General features: G+C 39.8%; 1 protein-coding gene across 3 annotated transcripts in view; it reads left to right on the plus strand.

The window, feature by feature from the left end:
• LOC108052141 (cytohesin-1) overlaps nucleotides 1-22,793 on the plus strand; it is a 33,462-nt gene extending 10,669 nt beyond the window's left edge. For 2 of the 3 annotated variants that reach the window (XM_044459463.1, XM_044459464.1), the window contains 7 exons: nucleotides 18,090-18,222; nucleotides 20,611-20,709; nucleotides 20,821-20,920; nucleotides 20,989-21,163; nucleotides 21,690-21,895; nucleotides 21,964-22,177; nucleotides 22,241-22,793. In XM_044459463.1, the coding sequence (XP_044315398.1) occupies nucleotides 18,090-18,222; nucleotides 20,611-20,709; nucleotides 20,821-20,920; nucleotides 20,989-21,163; nucleotides 21,690-21,895; nucleotides 21,964-22,177; nucleotides 22,241-22,393 (1,080 nt within the window). In that variant the 3' untranslated portion in view covers nucleotides 22,394-22,793. Of the gene's footprint in view, nucleotides 1-14,362; nucleotides 15,601-18,089; nucleotides 18,223-20,610; nucleotides 20,710-20,820; nucleotides 20,921-20,988; nucleotides 21,164-21,689; nucleotides 21,896-21,963; nucleotides 22,178-22,240 lie in introns of all 3 variants that reach the window. The other variant, XM_017134466.2, reaches the window with a different exon arrangement.
• The last annotated feature ends 429 nt before the right edge of the window (nucleotides 22,794-23,222 follow it).

Raw genomic sequence — 23,222 nt, forward strand, 5'->3', positions numbered from 1 at the left:
CCCGTGCGTCTCGTGTTTAATGTTTATTCCCGGGTCGCCGAGCGCCTTGCATGTGCGAAAATAATTGCATTTTGCCATTAACATTTAATGCAAATGCACGGCAGTCAGCCGCAGTCAGAGTACCCCGCCCATGGACGTTATTCTAAAATGTCCATTAGCCGAGTCAGCTCGAAAACGGTTGGCCGCGTGTGGTTTGACTATAATCGGTTCGTTCAGAAGGACTTGAACGGGGAGACAACAACCCCAGCGGATATAATCAACTGCAGGTGCGAAAAGACTAACGATATTACCGCCTGGTAGCACCAAAATTTTCCAAGCCGAATAAACCGTTTTTACTAAAGTTTGATGAGGACGTGTTAAACATATTTATCTGCATTGATTTTCGATGTGTTTCAAACAGTTAATATTTGCTATACTTTTATTTAAAAACTATATTAAAACTATTTTTTAAGAAATTGGAAACTACAGTACTTTCGAAAATATTAATAATTTAACTCTCCCTTTTGTGCAGACACAATACCACATTTTAAACGAATGGGAACATAAAGAATTTGATTACTACTTATAACTTTATACTGCCAAGGAAGAACACAACGCCTATTTAATTTAAACTTTTGTTTTTTTTTGAGGTGTAAACAATTTAATTTGATAAACATATTAGCTCCGTCTAGAATTAAATATTGCTTCCCCTTATTATAACATTTAAACAACAACTTCAAACGGAAACTATACACCAGTGTTGACTCCCTTGTATCGTTTCTATACAGGCAATAACAACTATGTATTCCAAATCCAAAAATAGACTAATTCTGCTTTCAACACAACTTTCAACGCCCTTATAAACACGAAACCTTTCTCAATAACATGTAATTTAAACAGACTTTGTCTGTTGAGACGCGTCAAATTTCTACCGAAAGAAAACCTTGGGCAAGTGTTCCCAAAATTTGATATAAATTTTGCACGAGCCAGTAAATTTTTTGTTAGATGTAATTACGTTGAAAGGAAATTTAATATTTTCTGCTTTCAATTACCTAAAAAAAGTCACGTCACACATTTTATATGATAGTCTGAGACCCGTGCAAGGCAACGTGTGTAAGATGAATGATTTCCTTGATTTGTGTAGTGGTAGCTATCGAAGTTTTTTGAAATGAAAACCCATCACAATTTTCGGAGTCACTTTGAACTCGGCAGTTTCCGACTGTCGCGCTAAAACTGGCACCAAAACAACATCCAATTTACATCAAGATGTGGATGAGCCGGCAAGAGGCGTTAAAATATTTCGGATTTTTCTTTACACTGCGCATTTCGAATCAATTAAAGCGTCCGCAATGCGATCCCAATCATTGCACTTTTTTAGAATGTGTCGATTGAAACTAAAGTGCGCAACAAACACGAACATTCGATTGTAAACAAAGTATTTTTCGCCTTGCACGCTTCACAAAACGAAAGCCATTAATAAACGTGAAAATTATTATACCCGGAACTAGTAAAAAAAACCAACGAGAACATCATCATCTTCTTAGTTTTACGACACACCTTCGTTGATTTATGCCTTTATAAGTTTAGGAGAGTTCTTTAAACGTATAATTGCGATAATAAAGGAAGTATTTCCCAGTTTAACGCTTAGCCTAGGACTATTAAAATTGCACACTCCTAGGTCACTTCGTGTTAAAACCAATTAAAGACAAAACCATGCTAGGGTCTCCATTTTCTCTTCTCTTCATAAAACCATAAAATAGAATAAGCCAACAAACCATTAAAGCAGGCATAATTAATTTAATAGTCCCGCAAACGGACACGGACACGTAACCTAGCCCGTTCTGTTTACCTCCAAGTGCAAGTACTCTCTCCCATTTTCTCCCACTCTATGACTTCCACAGTACGCCCTGATATTTAGACACTTCGTGTATGCATCTGCCAGACAATAAAAGCTGCGCCATGTAACCATATTCTCCCAGTTTTGAAGGACAAGGCAGGGCGTGCTTAAAGACTGAACTCTAAGGCAGCCCCTCAAAACAGCCGGCAAAACCTAACCTAAGCTAATTGCTTCTGCCGCCAGTCGGGGTGGAATTCGAAACAGGGGCAAAGGTGGGTGGTGCACTATTGCAGGGGAAATTCAACTGCAATTTGGAAAATATAATATTGTAATAACAGGAGGGAAGCACTATCGATGGTATATTGTAAATATAGTGGATGTGCATGAGTCACTTTGGTTGGCTACACTCTATGAAAATGTGTAAACTCGATTGTAGAGTCGCTTTTTAAGGTTTCGATGGATGAAGTCGTACCCGCTTGAGAAAATAAAAACTTTTTCAAGCTAATCGAAAACAGAGAAAGCTTTTATCAAAATATTTAATAAATATTTTCGCACCGACGACTGGCTTGATAAAGTCGAAATGCCTTTACCCAAGTGCTGCCATAACTACTAAAACAGAAACGAACTCACAGTGCAATCGGTTTCGGGTAGTAAACTGCAAATGGCAGCAACCACCATATGGGGCTAAGAGTTCCCAGTTCGACCCCCGCATGAGAACAGCTGCTGGCGGTCGCCGGAAAATGCTAATTATACCAAAAACCGATAGCAAAGCCATTTTATTACATTCGACTCAACTTCCTTTCGCGTGCCACGAAAAGGAGAAGGCCAGGAGGATTCCACAAAATGTATCTTGCATGCATATGGCACTAGAAGCTGTTTGCCAGGGTTCGCATTTCAAATGCGCATATGAAAGCGCTGAAACTATAAAATAAATAAAAACGAAAACCAATAAAAATGTTTGCAGAGGCTGTCCTAACCGTAAAGATTGCCAAAACAAGCTTGGCCCTTCTGAGGTCTTCATTTCGTTTGATGGACCTCTTTTCTAGGGCGTGTCACAACGACTTTGTAAACTCAAGTGAACGCAGATCAATGGGTGAGTTTCCCCAGTGCCAATTCACTTTACTTTTTCTGGGCAGTGGAAATTGAAACAGACGCCTGGAACTTTGTCCCTGCGCCATTGAAAACAATTAAAGCAGCTTCTGTTGCTCATGTTGTTGACAGTTGTTCTTTCTTGGTGTTGTCCCTACTGCAGCCGCTTGTTTTCGTTGCCATTAAATTAATTTATTGCAATTTTTCCGGTTGTGTTTGTCCCATGTTTTTTGTTTGACCAGCGCACACACACACACACTAAATTCATTGTGGAATTTGTTACTGCCACTTTGCCACTTTTTTGCGGCCGTTTTCTACGCTTGTTTTGCTTAATTTTATTTACTTGTTTATTCCACTAATGTAAAAGTGTTTGTTGAAACATGAACACGGATTGAAGAAATTGAATTCAGCAATTAAGGTTGGGGAATAACAATTAAGAGCTTTTCAATTCGAGCTATTCGATTAAAGGTCACCATATAGGCATATGAAATGGAAAACAAGTATTTTATTATAACAGTGGATGAAATATTTTAATTTTATTTTCTTTCAAATAAATTAAAATTTATTCTGTTTAGACTTTCAGTACAATGAGTGAGCCAAAAAATAAAGTAAAATAAAACAAGATAATATATACAATAAAAACAAAATGTTGAAAATATTTCCCATGAAAATGAAATGTATATTTTTCGGTATCTTGAATTTATAAACTAAAACGACGTCCACAACGCAGTGTGTCAACTTCCGCTCATGTTGTAATCTACTTACGCTGCTGTAAGTGCTCATACAAACACTGTGTAGTTCATTTTATGGCACTTTAAGAACCGCTAATATCTCTATGTGCAGTTCACTTATCGTCTCCGGATTGGGAGTTTTGTGCGCTTTGGGTTGCAGTTGCTGTTCGTAAAATGTAGTTGCCATTTTCTTTATCTACTTTCTGATTTATGCAGACAAGGCGAGGCACTTTGTGATTGCTGCTGCCTTGGCACTTGGAGCTCCTGTGGCCAGGCCCTGGGCATTGGGGGTTGAGTCTTGGTCCGTTCCAGTGACTGCGTGTGCAATAAACACGAGGGCAAACAAAACATGAGTCACGAGAGTAAGTTGCGAATGCGGAGGAGAGGGCAATGTATCTTGGGCCTGTCTAGGCCTATCTAGGCAATTTCATCTAAACTGCAATGCGCCAGAGAAGTGGCAGAAGTCTGCAGATGCAAATGGGCCACACAACGCCACGAAGACAATGACGGGTACTCAATCTGGGAAAACGAAGGGACACAGCCTAGCGATAGAGATGACAAATTGTCCCTCAACCATGGAATGCAACAAGTTGTTTGTTTAACTGTACATGTTTCTATGTTTTCGCGTTTGAATTGCTCATTTGCAGCTTTCTGGGTTCTTCGCTTCTTGCGGACATTTGCATGGAAATTATGCACAAAAGTTTCCTGTAGATGCTTGATACAACTTTTCGACTGGCGCATAATTAGCTTTTACATGAAACTGGTTTTCCCCCTCGTAAAGTCTCTGGCATTCTTCTCGATTTCGTTGACCCCTTCGCTCGATAGTGCAGTTCTCTCGCCCGTTGCTCAATTATATAAATGTGGTGTTTGGCCGCGCCTTTACCATTGCCTATTGTCTTGTAGTTACTTTTCTGCACACAGTTGCGACAGTTCCATTAAAGTTACATATTCGACTTGATCTCTTGGCATTGCAAACACGTATAGAGTCTCTCATTAATGCTCCGCATATGAATCACTCCATTTGTTGATTCACCCGGACTAATGTTGCTTCGATACAAATGGAAAATAATAAAACGGTGTTGTAGAGAAAGGAAACTCGTTGGTATTGCAAGGGGACTGTTGAAGAAGAAACTGGAGCAGTTGAAAGAGGCTTTTACAGAACCCTCTCTGTATCGCGGTTTTGTGTGTCAAGGGTTTTCTGAAGGATATTCAGCGTCTCGCTAAACGCTACGCTTTTCATTCTAAAAGTACTCGATTTCTTAAGTATTACTGTAAAAGGTTTGCCATCAAGCAAAAGAAAGAAAGAACAAGTGCTTGAGGAACTAAAGCGAGTTCGAAGCAAGCTAAGAAAATAGAAGATAACTACTATTTTTTTTAAAAGAGGCATAAAACCATCAGATCAATTATAAATTGTTAGCCATGGAAAAACAGGAACTTCTTAGAAAACGGTTCGTTTTAGCTTTTAATTTTAATATCTTTCTAAAATTCCTAGAATTAATCGAGGTAAGAGTTTCAAATTCTTCTTAGCTAAATTACAATTTTCTCGGTAATGCGGCTTACATATTTTGCAACTATACTTTGTCTTGCCAAACACAATTGGCATTTTGGTATGTAAATAATAACAAAAGAGCCAACTGCAAGATGCTTTTTACCTCTGGTAACCTGGCTCGGTACACAGACACTTCCAAGCAGGTAAAAGCTAACTCAATTTGAAACACAAATAGAGCATAAGAATCCAATTTGAGAGAAAATAGTTTGGGACCAAGAACTCTGCCAGGCCAGGCATCTCTATTTAGATGCTCACTCTTTGTTTTTTTTTTCATTTTTAAAAATAGACTCAACCTGGGCTAATAAAATCCAATTTAAAGAAATGTTATATTTTTGTGATGTCGAGAGGATTTCTAGAAATTTTTTGTTGGCTGTTTTTATTTATGTCCCAGAAGCTTTAAAAAGTCTTGATCCAGTGGACGCTTAAGTATCAGCACCTCCACTAACCGCAGAACTGGAAGCATGCAAACAAAAAAATCATTCACGTAAAACACATAAATTAGCCACACTAAATGCGAGGCGGGTTCCACGGGGCACATCGAACTCAACCCCCCAAATGTAGCAAAAACTGTCCAGAACTGGTAAAAATTTAAAAACGACCTAAGCTCGTGGGTGGGATACAAATTTGAGCGCAAATTAATTTGTCCTACTTTAGTCAATATACCTTGCATTGTTGAGTCTTGATTTCTACATGCGGTTTAAGTGGCTAGATCGTGTATCTAGGCAGTTTGGTTTAGATAAATATGGTCGTTATTATTCAGTAAAGTCAACTTTAAACTTAACTTACCCCATTTAATTTTTTTAATTATAACAAAAATGTTTACCTTTTAAAATTCAAATAATATCTGAAAAAACATAAGCGCACTATATCTACATTAAACGATGATCAGTCCATCTCGGAATGTTTATTCATATGTGGGCGAACTAAGTAAGCAAATTAAAGACATATTTTAGGCCGAAGAACATAGAACGTAAGTGTTTTTGCTACATTTTAGACCGGCAGTAGATCATATTTATTTATTTATTTGCTTCACATGGAGAGATCGGCGCACTCGGGTTTTGCTCGCTTTTGTCAAAAAAATAAACAAACGCTGATGCAGAGAAACGAACAAAAGGAAAAGAAAATATAAAACTAATGCTTGCCAAAATCTCGTGTGAAAAGCATACCAGAACAAAAATTAACAATATTTATGTTCATTAAGTCAAAGAGAAATTTTCGATGTTTCCACTCGTGGTGTTCTTGAAAATCAAAAGAAATTAATAACAAGAAAGGAAAGCTAACTTCGGGCGGAGCCGAAGTTGATATACCCTTGCAGAATACTCTATAATTATATTCTCCAAAATTATTCATATGATGCATTCTTAATACTCATAAAAAATCCCAACTTCCTAACTTTAAAAACACCAAAGTTATGGCATTTCCAATCGTTCAGTTATATGGCAGCTATAAGATATAGTCGGCCGATCCTTATGAAATTTGGTATGTCGGATTGATTGGCCAAAAATAAAACCCATAGAAAATCCCAACTTCTTAACTTTACAAACACCAAAGTTATGGCACTTCCGATCAATCAGTTATATGGCAGCTATAAGATATAGTCAGCCGATCCTTATGAAATTCGGTATGTCGGATTGATTGGCCAAAAATAAAACCCATAGAAAGTCCCAACTTCTTATCTTTAAAAACACCAAAGTTATGGCTTTTCCGATCGTTCAGTTATATGGCAGCTATATGATATAGTCGCCCGATCCGGCTCGTTCCGACTTATATACTACCTGCAATAGAAAGACAACTTTTGGGAAAGTTTCGAGCAGATAGCTTTAAAATTGAGGGACTAGTTTGCGTAGAAACGGACGGACAGACGGACAGACTGACAGACGGACAGACGGACAGACGGACGGACAGACGGACGGACAGACGGACAGACGGACATGGCTAGATCGACTCTCCTGGTGATGCTGATCAAGAATATATATACTTTATAGGGTCGGAAATGTCTCCTTCACTGCGTTGCAAACTTTTGACTGAAATTATAATACCCTCTGCAAGGGTATAAAAAGAAAAAGCTGACTGTCTGCTGTTTGTGGTTAAGAATATTAATATTAATTAAGAGAGGAGCTGAACAATGTCTGGGCCAAGGCATTGGAATTTCACTTCACGCAAAATGTGTCATGAGTCATTTCTTAAGCATTTAGCTAGATAATTTTTCAAGTGTAGCACTTTGCCGAGCGAAATATATGAATGGCCTTCAGGCATTTATTTCTGGATTGGCTCTGATCATCATGAAAGCGCATCCATATGCTAGGTACTTTGAATACCCCAATCGGTATTGTTATCGCTTTGATAAGATTATTAAGGGACATGGCCAGACCAACTGGCAGCCGAAAACGTACTCTAACGTGATTTCCCACAGGGAAACTCGGCCCTCGGGTCTGCTGCCCCTGTCCGTCTCTCACAGGCCATTATAATCTCCGACACACTAAATGAGTTTTCGAATCCGAAACATATGTCAGCGAAGTGTTTAAAAATAAAGAGGCGAGGCAAGGCAAAACTGAACTGCAATGGCTGGGTATACAGCATCAAATGCACTCGTAACGAGCTGTCAAAAATGGAACTTCTGCCTAGAAAATCGAGGGAAATCTAGCCGAGATGTGCCTGGGATGCATAAACAAAGATACAAAAGTAGCTGCGACGTAATTTCGAAAACAACCTATGAATGCATTTCAGTTATTAACACGCCACAAAGAAGAAAATCAAGCAGAAGTCATGCCGACAGCTATTTTCAAGGACCTGCGGTCCACACATATGTATGTTGACTTTGAAAAAGGCAATGGACTTTCAGTTTCGTATGTTGGGTTTGCCCAGCCCAGCAGCCATAAAATTTCCAATTTATAAACAAGCCGAGAATAAAAGTAAGCAAAATATACGCGTGTCTATCTCAGCAAGCAGCAGCCAAAAAACATTTTTAGGAAATAGCAGACAGAGAGTCAGACAAAAGAACCAAGAATAAACAGAATTTGCCATCGCCTCAAACATGTCGACAAAGAGGGAAAGCTAGTGCTGCTGACAGGGTAAAAGAAACCAAGTGCGGATATCTTTTGCGCGTTCAAATCACGTCGGCCAACAGCATTCGCAGACATCTCACGTCTCTATGGCAAGGGGAAGGCAGCTAAGAGGAAGGGCAGGGGGATCGGGGGAATCGGGCCAGACTACGATTATGTGGTCCTTGCCGTGTCTCGACTCTTTGTCTTGGCATCACTTTCAAATGTAAAAATGGAAAGTGTTTGCCCGAAAATAACGCATGTACTTCCGTTTTTTCTGTTTTGTTACCCAGGAATTCCGACTTGCGCGGTTTGAGCTATGCAAGGGCTGGGCGTTTACATAACGCTTGCCTGGTATATGTACCTATTATTCATTCCTTAAATAAAAGAGCAAGAATAGTATATAAGTCGGAACGAGACGGATATAGTTTCCATATGAACAATCGGAAAATTAAAATTAAAAAAGTATAAGTTTGTTGTTTTTTGGGATTTGGCAATATTTAAATACTATGGAATTACGGTTTTCATTAAATTAAAATCGGACATTTATATCATATAGCACACATAAGAAAAAAAAAAAATATAAATATTCTTTTGAGATATAGCAATTATTTACTATATCAGAATCACTCTTTTAGTTTTGTCAAAATCGGACAGCAATTTCATATAGCTGCCATAGAAACGATGGCAAAATGCTGTGCAAAATCTACAAAGCTTCATTCTTTTTTGTAATGTAGGCATAACTGCAAGGGTATATAATCGCATTGCCGAAGTTGGTTTCCTTTCTTGTTATAAATTACGATTGTTTTTCCATTTTAATTCATTTTGAAATTTAATTCACCAATGCTTACACATGTTATTCCCCTATTTCGCATTTGTCGGACAAGTACAGTGATTTATTTGTCACTTGTTATAAGCTTGGGGTGTTTTGGTAAATGTTTAAGCTTCGATAAAACGCAAAACAACTCATATCCATCCGCTGGTGCTTTGCAAAGCTTATCTCTATAGGAGGGAAGTTTATTTCAATATTGTACTCAGTATAAGGGAAACAAGGGCATTAAATCGCCCTTGGACTTTAGGCTATGGTTAATCAAATGAAATTGCGTTTCCTCTAAGGCCTGCTTCAATGCCATTTCTTCAAAACAATCTTTAAAAAAATATTAAGTTTGTTTATATTTTTGAATTTTTATTGTGATAAACAGGTTTTAAATGCTAACACCCGGTTCAATGAAATAATCGGAGAACCGGTTGATAAAATTAATGAAATAAACTATAATGGCGTTTACATGTGCTCTAAATAAAGATTTGGCTAGGTTTTGTGTGTGGGTTTCTGTTTTAGTTAGTTGAACTCGTCTTTGTTTAAAGTTAATTTACTAATTAGTTTTGTTGGCAGCTGACAGAAAGTTTTTCATGGACTACAGAAAGTTTGAAAAGGGCAAGAAAATAAACTTTACGAGGGAAACTTAAAAATTCCATTTCGAGTTTCAGTTGAATTTTGAAGATCTGAAAACTGTTCACCGTGATTGAGGTGGCGAACGGAATAAATCTGAAACGTTTTTCTTAAATTCTATATGGCTCCAGGTAATTTGCTTTGAAGTTTCGCCATGTCATTCAGTGCGCATCAGTCAATCAATCAATCCAACAAATTCATATTCAACTAGAAACCTGTCCATCAATTGAAGAAATTGAATTTCTAATGTATAGACATCGAACCCTCTCACCTTGACCCAAAACCAGTGCGAAATGGCAATGCATTGCAAAAGTAAAAGTGATCCAACGAACCGAGCAGATTTAGAACGTATCCACCAGCTACAACAATTAGCTAGCAGAACAGACCGAAAGCGAAATGCACAATTAGCAAATTGACGCCAGTAAACAGAGGCGGAAAACCCAATCAATAAACATCAGTAAAATACGATGCCACAAGCAAACCGAGCTGACTAAAAGCGTTGTTGTTGGGGACTGCCATAAAAAATGAGGTGCACCTGTTGCTACCTTGCGGATACACAGAAAGCGATACAATGTATCACACAGATACTCGTGTGACAGGCAAAAGTGTTTGGTATGCAGAGCGTGTGTAACTAACATTTCAGTAAACAGCTGAAATTCCTTCTAAATATGTGAGTAAAGTGTAAATTTCTGCTGTTCTCTAAACGCCAAGCTGGCGTCGCCAACCATTTTGTACAGTACTCTTTAGATTGTTCAGGCGGTATTCTAATGAGCTGTGGGAAATGTCTGCCAAATAAGAATTGACCAAAAAAAGGGCCAGCACGTCGTTTTTGTGGGAGTAAAAAGAGTGACGGAAATCCAGGTATCTTTGCACGACTGTTGATAGTCGTACCTGCATCTCAATGTCTGCTTGTATTCGACTTACCTTTTGTCCAGGTTTCTGCTGCCTACTGTGTGCTGACTAGAAACAAAAGGCATTTAATTAAAAACACATTTATTTTAGATATTCTGTTGGCGGACTTTGTTGTTTGTTGTGCGCCAGCCGAAGTGGGCCAACGAACTTGTGTTCTTAATGGTTCACCGAGCAGAGAAATATAGCGGAGAGCATAAGATTTATGGAGAAAATAAATAAACGTAAATTCATAGAGGACTGTATTATTAGTTTAAAGTGGTTTTGATTATTAGCTGGTTCCCAGGGCCTTAAAAATCAGCTGATATTAGGTTTATCTTTCGATTTATTTTAGGCACACCCATTCTCCGCATTTATTTTTAAAGTTTCTAAAGTATTTATGAAAAACTCCATTTAATATTTGATTTCGTTTCATTTGTATAACGACACGTCTACAGATGTTGTAGCTTTAGGTTTAATATGTGATTTTTCAAAACGAAAACCACAATGGAAACAAAATAAATCATGTCAGGCAAGGGCAGACGGAATCTTTCACTATTTGTGTCTTGGGCATAAAAAATGACCAAATGCCATTTTGCATATCATAAACAAATGCCAAATATAAATAATATATTGAAATGGGAAGTCCAGCTGCTACAGGGGCGGACGACTAGTCCTATACGTAATACATATATGAATATACCCATCTGTATCTCAATGGATATTGCTCATTACCTCTATGGATGCCAAGGCAGCCCACACGCGTTTGTTTGTTATTGTCTTTTGTTTAGCCTTTATTTTGTTTAGTTTTGTTATTGTTTGTGCTCCTCTTCATGCTATGCTCCTTATTTCTGCTGCTGCCTCCGGACTGCCTGTCATTTATAAATTTGTTAAAAACCTTCTAAAACAAAAACTACGAAACTAATGCGGGCACTATTACCCCGTCTCTCACATGGCAGGCACGAATTTGCATCTTTCTCGATTTAGCTAAATGACGCAACTATACGAAAACCGAGACTACAAAAAATGTATCCTACATATGGCAAGTTTATGCATAGCAGCAGCCCCGGTCTCATCAGCATCGGCTATTGTAAAGTATTTTTTGTTTTATATGGCAATTTTTAGATTTCTTTTTTAGTCTTTTGATGAGTTTTGGTCATTAGTGAAATAGTTGCTGTGCCTTTTCGAGGAGATAATTCCGCGCTCTTTAATTGCCATCTCGTTCAGAAAGTGATGTCATATCCTTTAAATATTATTCAAATTTCACTTTTTCTGCTGGTCAGGCAGAGCTAAGACTCTTTGTTTCTGCTGTTCTGAAGCGGAAAATCTTCTTAGCATATTTTACACAGACAATCAATAACAAAGTGCTCACACTTTCCATCAACGAAAGCCATTGACCCGAGCCGAGTTACTTAGATACATTTAATGCTGAGACAAAAAAGAAAGGGAAAACTGTCGCAATTGGAGAGAGGAAAGCTTGCCTTTAATTGCATTTTGCTGGCGGAAAGTAAAAGTCACTTATGGGAAAACTCAGATCCACCCAGACAAAGTCGACAATAAAGGTTTCCCTCCGCACCACACTCCATTTTTACGGATCCGAGTCCCAGATGGCACTTTCTGTATTATCTTCTTCTTATACGAGTATGTATTTCGGTCTAGGGCATTGTTTATGTGTCTGATTTTCTAATTGGTTTTTGTCGAGTTCAAAAGCGTAGTCGCCAATCCCAGACAAAAGGGTTGAATGAGCGCGTTGTCCGAGAAAAAGGCGTTCGCCAGCAGTTTTTCAATTGTTTGGTTGCAAAGTGTAAAGTGTAGATTAAATTGTCAAGATAAATGGCGCAAGACACGCCCCATTTTTGTGGCTACTGTGTGTCGGAGTCTTTTATGCTCTTTTAACCATTTTTCACTGGCTAAGACTTTGGGAAACTTACAGGGGGTTAAGTCCTACACGCCATTACTTTTCCATAGTCAAAGCGCATTTCCTGCCCACAGGTAGCAATCACAATCACAGCTTTGATGGGCCACTTCAAGTTGTCCGTGTTCGTATCTGTATCTATATCTGTGGAATCTGCTTTTATCTGTCTGTGTTCCCTACTCATTTGACTGCGTACCTCTGTGTGAGTGTCGGCTTCATTCAGTTTGATTGATAGTTTGTTTACAAATTTAATTTCATTTTACTTATTTCCCTTCTTTGGTCTTGTTATTCTTCTTCTCTCCGAATGCCTTGTGGCATTCACCTGTGTGTTCTACCTCTGCCTTCCCTATGCCTTCCCAGTGTTTGTCTTTTGCCTCAATGTTTTTCAACTTGGTCATCGAAGCTGGCCGCGCCTTTTATGTGGTCGCCGCCTCGCAATGTTTGCCTTCTTTCTTTGGTTATTTTATATAATGAATGTTTCTGAAGTACCACATTTACATAGGAACCCAGCAAGAGCCATATTAAATGCAATCCATTTGAATGTTCGCACATTTGTGCAATCCAATCACGTAGGCACCGTAAAAAGGACGCCTAAAACTCTTTTCAAAGAGTTCATTTTGCCTGCCTAATGTGCGGGCGTGACAAGGCCAAAACTCAGGCAATTGTTGCTGTGGCAGAACTTCTCCTTGGGGACCTGCCCAGTTACCAAGTCCCAGACGAAACATTAGAGAGCGGTGCGCCGCGTTCACAGGTCGGGGAATAGAACAATTTGACATTGATTAAAGTAAATATTGTTATTGGAGGGCGGCTTTGTTGTTTTGTAGTGAACAGGAGGGCTTTTTCGGGCTATTTATTAAAAATCAAAGCAAATTATTGAGTTAAATAACGCGAGCATAAAGTTGTTTTAGGGTTAATCTAGGCGTAATATCAGTTTCCTCTTGGGAGGGATAAACAAAACCCCTCTCATTTATCATAGCCCTTGAATCAACAAATTATTTTTAACTTGACATGAATTTGCTCTGACACTTTAAAATGTTAAAAATAAATTATTTTTAGTCGAAATTTCAATGAAAGTTTTCTTTGTTATTGATTTTCTTTGCTGGATAAAATTGTATTTTATTCTGCAAAATAGTCAGCAGCAATGCTCACTCTAAAGACCGAAATAATGTCTCGATAAGCTTTTGCATACGCTTGAGTGATTTTGTCTTGTTTGGTAAAGCCCCGACCACCGACCCCAATTAGAATTTGGTCGCCTGTGTCCCCAAAAACAATTCCCAAGCTTTATCGTGCTGACTTCCTTCCTGTTTGGGCGAAAGGAAAATAACGCACACTGCAAACATTAGACACCAAGTGCAAAAGGGACCAGAAAGAAATCCCAATAAATCACAAGACAAAGGAATGGATGCGCGTCGGCAGCAGACTTGGTCCCATTCCCAGATCCCGATCCTGATCCTGAACAGAGGTCGTGGGCTGGGTTCTCCTTTGATTCAACGCTTTAAGACGCAAGTCGACAAATCACACGGAAGTGTAGTCGCGTCTGCGTGTCCTGGGATTAGGGACGCCATCACCTTGTTAACCTGCAGGCCATTAGCGTAATTCGTTTTGTGTCTCCGTTCGGTTTTCTGCTTGGTGTCATGGGAAACCCGAAAAATGTTGCGACGCCAGACAAAATTCCATTCTGAGGTTAGCCATCCCGACACTTCCTGCTCAGCGCCTTGTAGGGTTTCAACACACTGAGAGTCAAAGACTGCCACAATTAGCAAATTTATTTATGGGTTACGAGGAGATACCCTAAAAGACGCCACTTTGTACTTGTAAATTGCGTGCCACAAGAGGTTGCAGCCTAAAGATCTCCCCAAACTAAGACCCTTTACAATTTTCAGTCAGCCAGAATGGAGGCGCACGTGTGAGTGCCACAAACCGAGTGAAACCCGTTTCCCAGGAAGTGAGCAATTGACTGAGAAGGATGGCCTCGATGCACCAGAAGCGTCCCAGCATCAGCAACTGGTTCTCCTCGCTTCGACGTCAGCCCAAGAATAAGAAGAGCTCCTCCGGTTTGGGAGGCAGCGGAAGTTTTGGCAGCAAACAGCAGTTGCAGAGGAGCTGCTTTGACCTTTCGTCGACGGCGGCAGTGGGTGGCGCTGTGAATGTGGGCGTGGGTGTGGGATTTTCCCTGGCCGGATCGCCGGGAAGTCGACTAAGCAATAGTACGTTTTACATCAACCCTCTGAATGCATCCTCCGCTGGTGTCAAGGACGATCGTCGCCGCCTGGTGGAAACGGGTAGCAGCAGCGGGAGTAGCTTGAGCAGCGTTTGCACTCGCTGTTTTTGCAATCTGCTCGCGAAAAGCGAGCCAAACAAAGACAATACGCCCCTGGCCACGCCCACACCCGCCCCAAAGGTCCCGCCGAAGCCGCCCGTCAAACCCCGCTCCCCTTCTATGGCGCCTTTCACCAGCGTGGCGACATATAACATTACCAACCTCTCGCCGGACAGCCCACCGCCCGCCAGTCCCTCATTGAGCACTGAAACCGTGACCTGCAGCGATGTGACCCACAAGGTCACAGAGGTGCAACGTCTGCCCTGCGATGATCCCACAACGGGGCTCTTTAGCAAACGAACTGAGTACAAGCACACCACCACCATGACGACCACAAGGACCCTGATTGTCTCGCGACCCGTGGAACTGCTATTAAATGAAAAGGGAGAGATAATCTCGAGACGATCCCCGCGCAAAACGCGGTCTAACTCCTTTGGTTGCATGCTGGATGTGGACAGTGAACCGGAGACGGGATTGGGAATGGGAATGGGCATGGACAATCCCGGATTGCAGCTGGAAACGGATACCAGTTCGGGACTCAGTTCGCCGCTGACACCCGATGCCGGTGATCTGCGCTTCATTGACGACAGCTCAAATTCACAGAGTGAATCCGAGCGGAACTCGATCAGTCACAACAACAACAACAATAATGTGAACCACAATAACAACAACAGCGATAACAGCAGCAAGCGGAGCAGCCAGCAATCGAATCTCTGCGAGAGTTGTCGCACGATCCTCGAGCGAAACCGCAGCAATGCGGAGGAGAGTGGGAATCTAGTAATCCTCAGGCGACCAGGAAAGGTATGCAGGGTGGGCAGGAACGGGGGACAACATTCCAGAAATACCATTAAATAAAAAGTCATTGGAATTAGATAAAACCTTATCTCGTTCCCAAGTTGAAAGATTTCAATAATAGTTGTGGAATTATTGTATTTTGTATTCTAAACGAAAACAAATTAATAAGCAGATTGTCGTAACCGCAATGGAATTCCCGAAATGACTTTCCTCAACATCTTATTTTTAAAGCATTAATGTTTTTTGGGTTAAATAATAATGTCGGATAAAAAGTTCTGCGCCGCTTAAAAAATATATTTTAGACAAACGTGTTGTCAATTCTCCGAAAAATTAGTTTTGGAATTTCTTAATCTTAGCTTTTTTGCACCTTGTTTTGCCATTTTGTATCACAATCAATTTGTTTTCGAATCACTTGGATTCCCCATTATTTGAATTCGAAGAATTTGCATTGAGCGGGCTGTAACCGGTTTTCTCCCCTCGAAGCACCTGTGGCTGCTTCTGTGGAACTTCCAAGCTGCTTGTTCTCACACGCATCGACAAGTCACTTACCTGTCGCTGTATCTGAAAGATACCAAGCCTTGCGTTGAGTTTATTTTTAAGTTTGGCGCTCATTATCTTTGTCTCCCAACCTGCTGCTCATTTTCATTAATAAGCCGTATCCACTTGGGCTTTTTAATCATTGTCGTTTTCGAACCCGACGATTGAATTAAGAACCTGTTTATCGCTTAACGTTTTTACTTGGTTTTATGTCATTTCCTATTGCATTATTACCATACGATTAGTTTGTTGATTGGAAAATTCGAAAATTTACATAATTTACTTCTCAAAATGTGTTGTTTTTATGAACTGCGTTTTATGGGAACTAAATGGCCATCGGAAGTGGTGTGGTATGTGGGTAATGAAAATTCATAGTTTAACCATGATAAACTGTTAACGAATAAAATAGATTCGTTAAGTTAATACCGAAAAACAATATATTTAACTAGAATTCACCAACGATTACTTAATAGTAAACCGTGTGAATAGTAATGTTAATTTTAAGTCATAGAAATTTTTCAAATATTATTAATACTAGGAATGCTTGACTTTCGAATCGCATATATTAAATAACATAAAACCGCTTAGAGCTTAACACAAGCTTGTTCTTTATGACACGCATCGAGAATTAAAATTCCTCAAAATCATTCAAAGTCAATGAAATATAAATCTATATTCTGACAAGTCACTGACAGGGGTATAAATAGTTTACTCAACGAATCCGCATTCAATGAGAATTTCAATTTCGATAGAAGCGAGTGAAGGTCCCAATGATCTCATCGTGAATCTCAACGATCTTAGAAACTGCATGTAGAAACAATCATATGCATGTGCGTGTAGTCAATTACTGCTCTTGGACAATTTGTCAATTGTATTTTATGGCGCTTAATAAACAATTCTTCCCCTTTTCGGTGGGATATAAAGCTACTGGGCATAACCCTGCCATGAATCAGGAGGTCATTCAGAGGGCCTAATTGATACGTTCCGGTCTCGTGACTCTTATCATTCATGCGTCAACTCAGCACTGTAGAAGCTCACAGATACAAGATACTTACCGCACACACTTTGCTTCGGGGCAACCTCGCTGTTTCGCTTCTTTGAGCACCAAATTAAATTGACATTCTTATTTCGGAATGACCCTTGAGAAAGAGGCCCAGCGCCCATGCCCACTTCTCCAAGAACAGTAACCATAAGCGATGTCTCCGGTTCAGTGTCAGGTAGATCGTTAATTCAATTAAATACGCTTTGCATTGAGTTTTATTGCTCTGCTCTATTTCCCCCCACTTGTATTTTTAGCTCTAGAACGGACAAACTTTGAAAATAGTTTCAAGTGAGATGATGTCGTCGTTGGGGCGGTTAGTGTTATACCCTTGCAGAGGGTATAATAATTTTAGTCAAAAGTTTGCAACGCAGTGAAGGAGACATTTCCGATGAAAATATTCCTTTGAGATATAGTAATTATTTAGTATATCAAAATTACGGTTTTAGTTTTTTTTAGAATTAAACAACAATATCATATAGGTGATATAGAAACGATGGTAAAATGCAGCGCAAAATCGACATGGCTTCATTGTTTTTAGTAATATAGACATAGAAATCGAAATGTAGTCGTTTTATAATAACTACAAGGGTATATAAACTTCGGCTTTCCGCAGTTTGCTTTCTTTTTTGTTTATTTTGGCGCCAGTCGGGAAGCGACACGGCTCTGAGGAAATGCAAATTTCTCGATTTTCAACTGGGTCCGTGTTTAAAATTTATGGGATTTTAAAAATATCACACGCAGTTTAAACAGCAGTCTAGTCACTTGAACTGAACTTTTGCATTAACTGTGAAATGTCGAGTGCAAACTGTATTTGCATATGTATTTTTAGTTACAGGAACTTTCATAACTTGTTTTTAAATTCTCGGCAGACTTAAAAACTTTACTTACCCTTTTATTTATAAATCTGTCATTGTAGCAAATCAAAGATGAGTTGGGCGAGGTTGTCATGGAAATGGAGGCGCTCGATGTGCCCGAAGACTGCAAGCATTCCAATAAGGATAAACAGATGTCCATTGGCCGCAAAAAGTTCAATATGGATCCGAAAAAAGGTGAGTGAATGGGTTAAATTTAAAAATGATCCTAAATGGGGTTTGGCTTGTGGGTTTCCCTCTAAAAGCGACTGTTTGATTGCGTCTGTAATTCTGATGACAAAGTGCAAATCAATATGCAAATAAAAATTTCCTTAGAGCTCAGTGCAATTGAAAGGGTTCGCTCCATATAATCAGTCGAGATTCCCTGCTTCACAGCAGCTTATTTGGAAGTCAGGAAGGGAGTGTCTCCCAAAGTCGTGAAATGTAAACTTTGCCGATGCGATGATTTAAATGAATTTCCAATGACAACGGGCGTCACCCCGTAGAGACGACAATGAAGTCAGACAAAATGCTTTATAATTGAGCTGATGAGAGGGGAGAACAGACGACACCACAAACATGGTGTGGCAGAGGGTATATTCACAGCAGAATCTCCCCGAATCCATGGAGCGTGCTCCGGCGCCATAAACTGAAATTACCATGCGAAATTGCCAAAGAGTGAGAATTGGCTATATCGGGGTTGAAAGGAGGGACCCGCGAACACGTTCTTCCAATGATAATTTCGACGTTAATTTAATAACGTAATGAGTCCGAAAAAAAAATGCAGCGAGTGCAATATGAAGGCTGCGGAAAAAGATCTTGAGGGAAAGGAAAATTGTATAAGTGGGGAAGAGGCGTTCGTTCACTATCTTAAAACACTGACAAATTCGACAGTTCGTTGACATCTGAAGTACGTGCGTGTGGGTCGCCTCTCCCCCAAAACCGGAAAACCCCGTGAATGCTCAAGTGTTTAATTTAATGGAAATGTCAATGTCGCAATATTACCAAGAACTTGACAAGGGAGGATGCCATCGGAGCATCGTTCTGAAAGACAAAACCAGAAAAAGGATGGAGTAAATCGGGGTGCGAAGTATATTTACAAGATAAAGACATAAATTGGGTGAAAGCGTTTAGAGATCTCTATTTTGTATGTGTGCATGCCCATTAGATTATTTTTTCAAGAATTAAACACTTTAATGAGTACATTTGATTGGTAACAATAGAGTTTATAATTTATATATAAATATACTTATATAGTTTTTGAGGTTTAATTATTTCAAATTTAGAGAGAGTAAAATTTGAAGCAATTTTTCCATTTTGTAAGCTACTTTAAATTTTAATAACACTTTAGAGCACCTACATTGGGTGACCCACATGTCAACATGTCTCGAACATCTCGATTTCCCCGCCATATCTTGTAGCATTCCCCAACATCCCGGCCATATTTCTCGGTCCCACTCGTTTAAAGCCAATCAAATATTTACGTCAACTTCTTGGCCATAAATTACCGTCGACAAGTCAAAATTAGGCCACGTTGCCTTCAACAAAAGAGAGCACATCCTGCCCAGCGTTCCGGGTATCTATAGGGCGAACAATAAAAATGGTAATCCAAAGTGGGAGGCATGGGAGGTGCATGTGGCATGTGGCATGATGGCAGCATAACAAGAGTTGACTCAAATCCCAGTCGGAGGCGATATGTTTTGTCGTCGCTTATTAAAAAACTTCCACACCGAAACGTGCTCTGGGTGGCAGGAGTGGAGGTGGTGTCACCGTTATTTGTCTCTTTATCGGCCGATTATCAGCAATATACGCAAACAGATCCACACACAGACACTCAAATTAATGGCACACAAATGTGCCATCCATATCCATACGCTGAAATGATGCCCGTTGGGTGTTGACTGGGGGTTTTAGGGTGGTTGGGGGTGGAGAGGGCGCTGCCAACTTTGCGATGTTAATCGCGCGTGAAGCTTCCGAAGTCACGCAAAACTTTCTGCACAGCTACATTGAGAAACTTGTGGGGAAGACAGGAGCGCATTTTTGCTATTAAGGGCCTGAATTAAACACGGCTTAGATATCGGTTACAGTCCTGCTGCTGATATGTCATTATCGACACCATTTGTGAGACTGGAGTATACCGATGTAACAGATGACTTTAATTGAAAATCCAATTTCTGGATGACGTCCTGCTCTGCACTGTCGCCACCTTTAATTTGAAATACTTTTGTATACATTCAATAATTATAGATGGTTTTTATTTGTTTTAGTGTGTTTAGCGAGCTTTTATTGCAAGTGGTTGAGCTTCTTCATTGATTGGCAAATAATGACATCGCTATTATGGGGCACTCCCTCTTTATTCTTTCCTTATTTTTCCGTGTTTCTTCTTGATTGAGATTGCTGTGGCTTATGTTGCGGGTCGCTGGCTGCACTCATATATGGGTATATTATATTTCGATTGCTTTTTGTTCTTTGTTGGGATTGGCAATTTGCTTTTCCGGGAACATTCTTTGTGATTACAAAGTCTCAACTGCAGTTGGAAAAGCCATATCAAAATTATTCATAACATTCCTTTCTGTTCTGTTTCAGGCATTGAGTATCTGGTAGAGAACAGACTGCTGCGTCACGATGCTCAGGATGTGGCGCATTTCCTATACAAGGGCGAGGGTCTAAATAAAACGGCCATTGGTAAGATAAACTTAAACTCACCTTGATTTTGTGGCGTTAGCCAAAACGAGAGGCGAAAAAATCAATTATACGCACTGAAGAAATACATTTTAATGGCCTTCTCTTTTCCAGGCGATTACCTTGGCGAAAAGAACGACTTTAATGAGGATGTTCTGAAGGCCTTTGTGGCACTCCACGATTTCACCAATCTCATTTTGGTGCAAGCCCTCAGGTAGGTCCCCAACACCCACTTGTAATTACCACTTTCGCTAATGGCATTTTCCCCTCCACTTTTTACAGACAATTTCTGTGGTCGTTTCGCTTGCCCGGCGAGGCACAAAAGATCGATCGAATGATGGAGACCTTTGCCCAACGCTATTGCCAACTGAATCCGGATATATTTACCAACACGGATACCTGCTATGTGCTCAGCTTCGCCATTATAATGCTCAATACTTCGTTGCACAATCCATCGGTAAGTACACAAACACAAACGTTAATTAAAAAAGAGATGACCTTAAAAATATAGAGATGATCATCGGGTACTTAAAATGAATGGATAATTTAGATACGTTAAAAAAATACGTTTAGAATTCTAAAATTATAATTCTTGGCACCCACTTTTTGTGCTCCAATATTTTTCTGGCAAACCGGATGTTAGGAAGCTTCTCCAACTCACGATGCGTGCCTAGGATTGGCCCATCAACTGTGAAATTAAATTTCAAATTTTGCAGGCTGTCAGCGCGTTATTTTCGAGAACGAAACCATTTACTTCCGCATTTTCCCAATGCATTTACTGTGGCCCCAGAGACTCTGGGTGTGCGTCCTCCGATCTTGAGAGCAATTGCTAATTGCTATAAATAGGGAGAATTGAGAAATTTAAAGTTCTAAATTTCTGATTTTGTGATTTTCATACGTACGCTGCTTATTTTCTTGTTTTGGCACGAATACTTTACTGTGAGTTCTCTTGCTTACCTTTGATTTCGCTTCGTTATCGACAGGTCAAAGACAAACCCACCGTTGAGCAATTCATTTCGATGAATCGTGGCATAAACAACGGCGGAGATTTGCCCCGAGGCCTGCTGGAGTCCCTCTACGAGTCCATTCGAACGGAGCCATTCAAAATACCCCAGGACGATGGCAATGATCTAATGCACACCTTCTTCAATCCCGACAAGGAGGGCTGGCTGTGGAAGCAAGGCGGCAGGTGAGTTGATAACTAATGCCATTAGTTGATTATTGCCTGACTAACGAACTGCTTTTATTTTTCTGAAGATACAAATCGTGGAAACGACGTTGGTTCATTTTGAACGACAATTGCCTATACTATTTTGAATACACTACCGATAAGGAGCCGCGCGGCATTATACCCTTGGAAAACATATCCGTGCGCGAGATTCACGACCGTAGCAAACCGCACTGTTTTGAGCTGTTCGCTACTGGCGGTGCTGACATCATCAAGGCATGCAAGACGGACTCCGAGGGCAAGGTGAGTACTTTGCTTTAAGAAGTCTAGATTAAAAGCTAATTAATTTCTTTTTCCTTATTTTAGGTGGTGGAGGGCAAGCATACGGTGTACCGCATGTCCGCTGCCACGGAGGAAGATCAGCAGGAGTGGATCAAGCGCCTGACTCAGTCCATTAGCGACAATCCGTTCCATAACATCCTAGTACAAAGAAAGAAAAAGGCGCTCAGCAAGAGTTAATATTAACACGGCGCAACTTTTGTCTTGGATCTCAGTGAAATTCTGCTATGCGTGTGTGGCTGCTCTCTCCCCCTATTTAAACAAGTGCATATTCAAATCCTAGATTATATAACTTAAACTTTGTGTGCGTGTGACAGTTTCCATGTTGAACCAATGCCTGTAATTTGTTCACTTTGTGGTTTGCCCCTGTGCCCGATTATGTCCTTGTATTCTGTTTGGTTGACTCGAAACAAGCCATTACACGCTGACGCACTTCGAACCACAAACTTTGTCTCTATTGTTGTGATATAATTTATTTACATTAAGCATTAACAATATGAATGATATGAAAAAGATGAAAAATAACTGAAAATTGCATCAATAAGAAATACAAATTTATACACATTTTCATTAGTTCAAATTTTTATATAGTTTCATTATAGACGTAACTATACGAATATGTCTCCAAATTAGCGTTTACCACCTAAGTTGTCCCACCACCCTCATTATAGAATTCGTTAGTGCTATGAAACATATCCCAACCGCCAAAAGCTGTTGGAGCGCTGAAGTTTTTGTATATGGTTTTTTGATGCAAATGAAATAGCATTCAAATTTTGCGTGGCAATTATTGTGGAGCCAATTGAATAAAATTTGTGCAAGCTAAACAACAACCTTTTTAAGATCATAAAGCTCATTCTAACAACGAATGAAATGTGTAACAAGTATAACTGTCGAATTAACAGATCCAATACATAAATGCATTTGAAAAACCAAACTAAGTTTATAGTTAACCAAAGATCGGATTTAAACTATTAATACAAAATGCCAATTTCCCATATTTTAAAAAATA

Source organism: Drosophila rhopaloa, unplaced genomic scaffold (genome assembly GCF_018152115.1).
Source record: "Drosophila rhopaloa isolate 14029-0021.01 unplaced genomic scaffold, ASM1815211v1 contig_2, whole genome shotgun sequence".
NCBI lineage: Eukaryota > Metazoa > Arthropoda > Insecta > Diptera > Drosophilidae > Drosophila > Drosophila rhopaloa.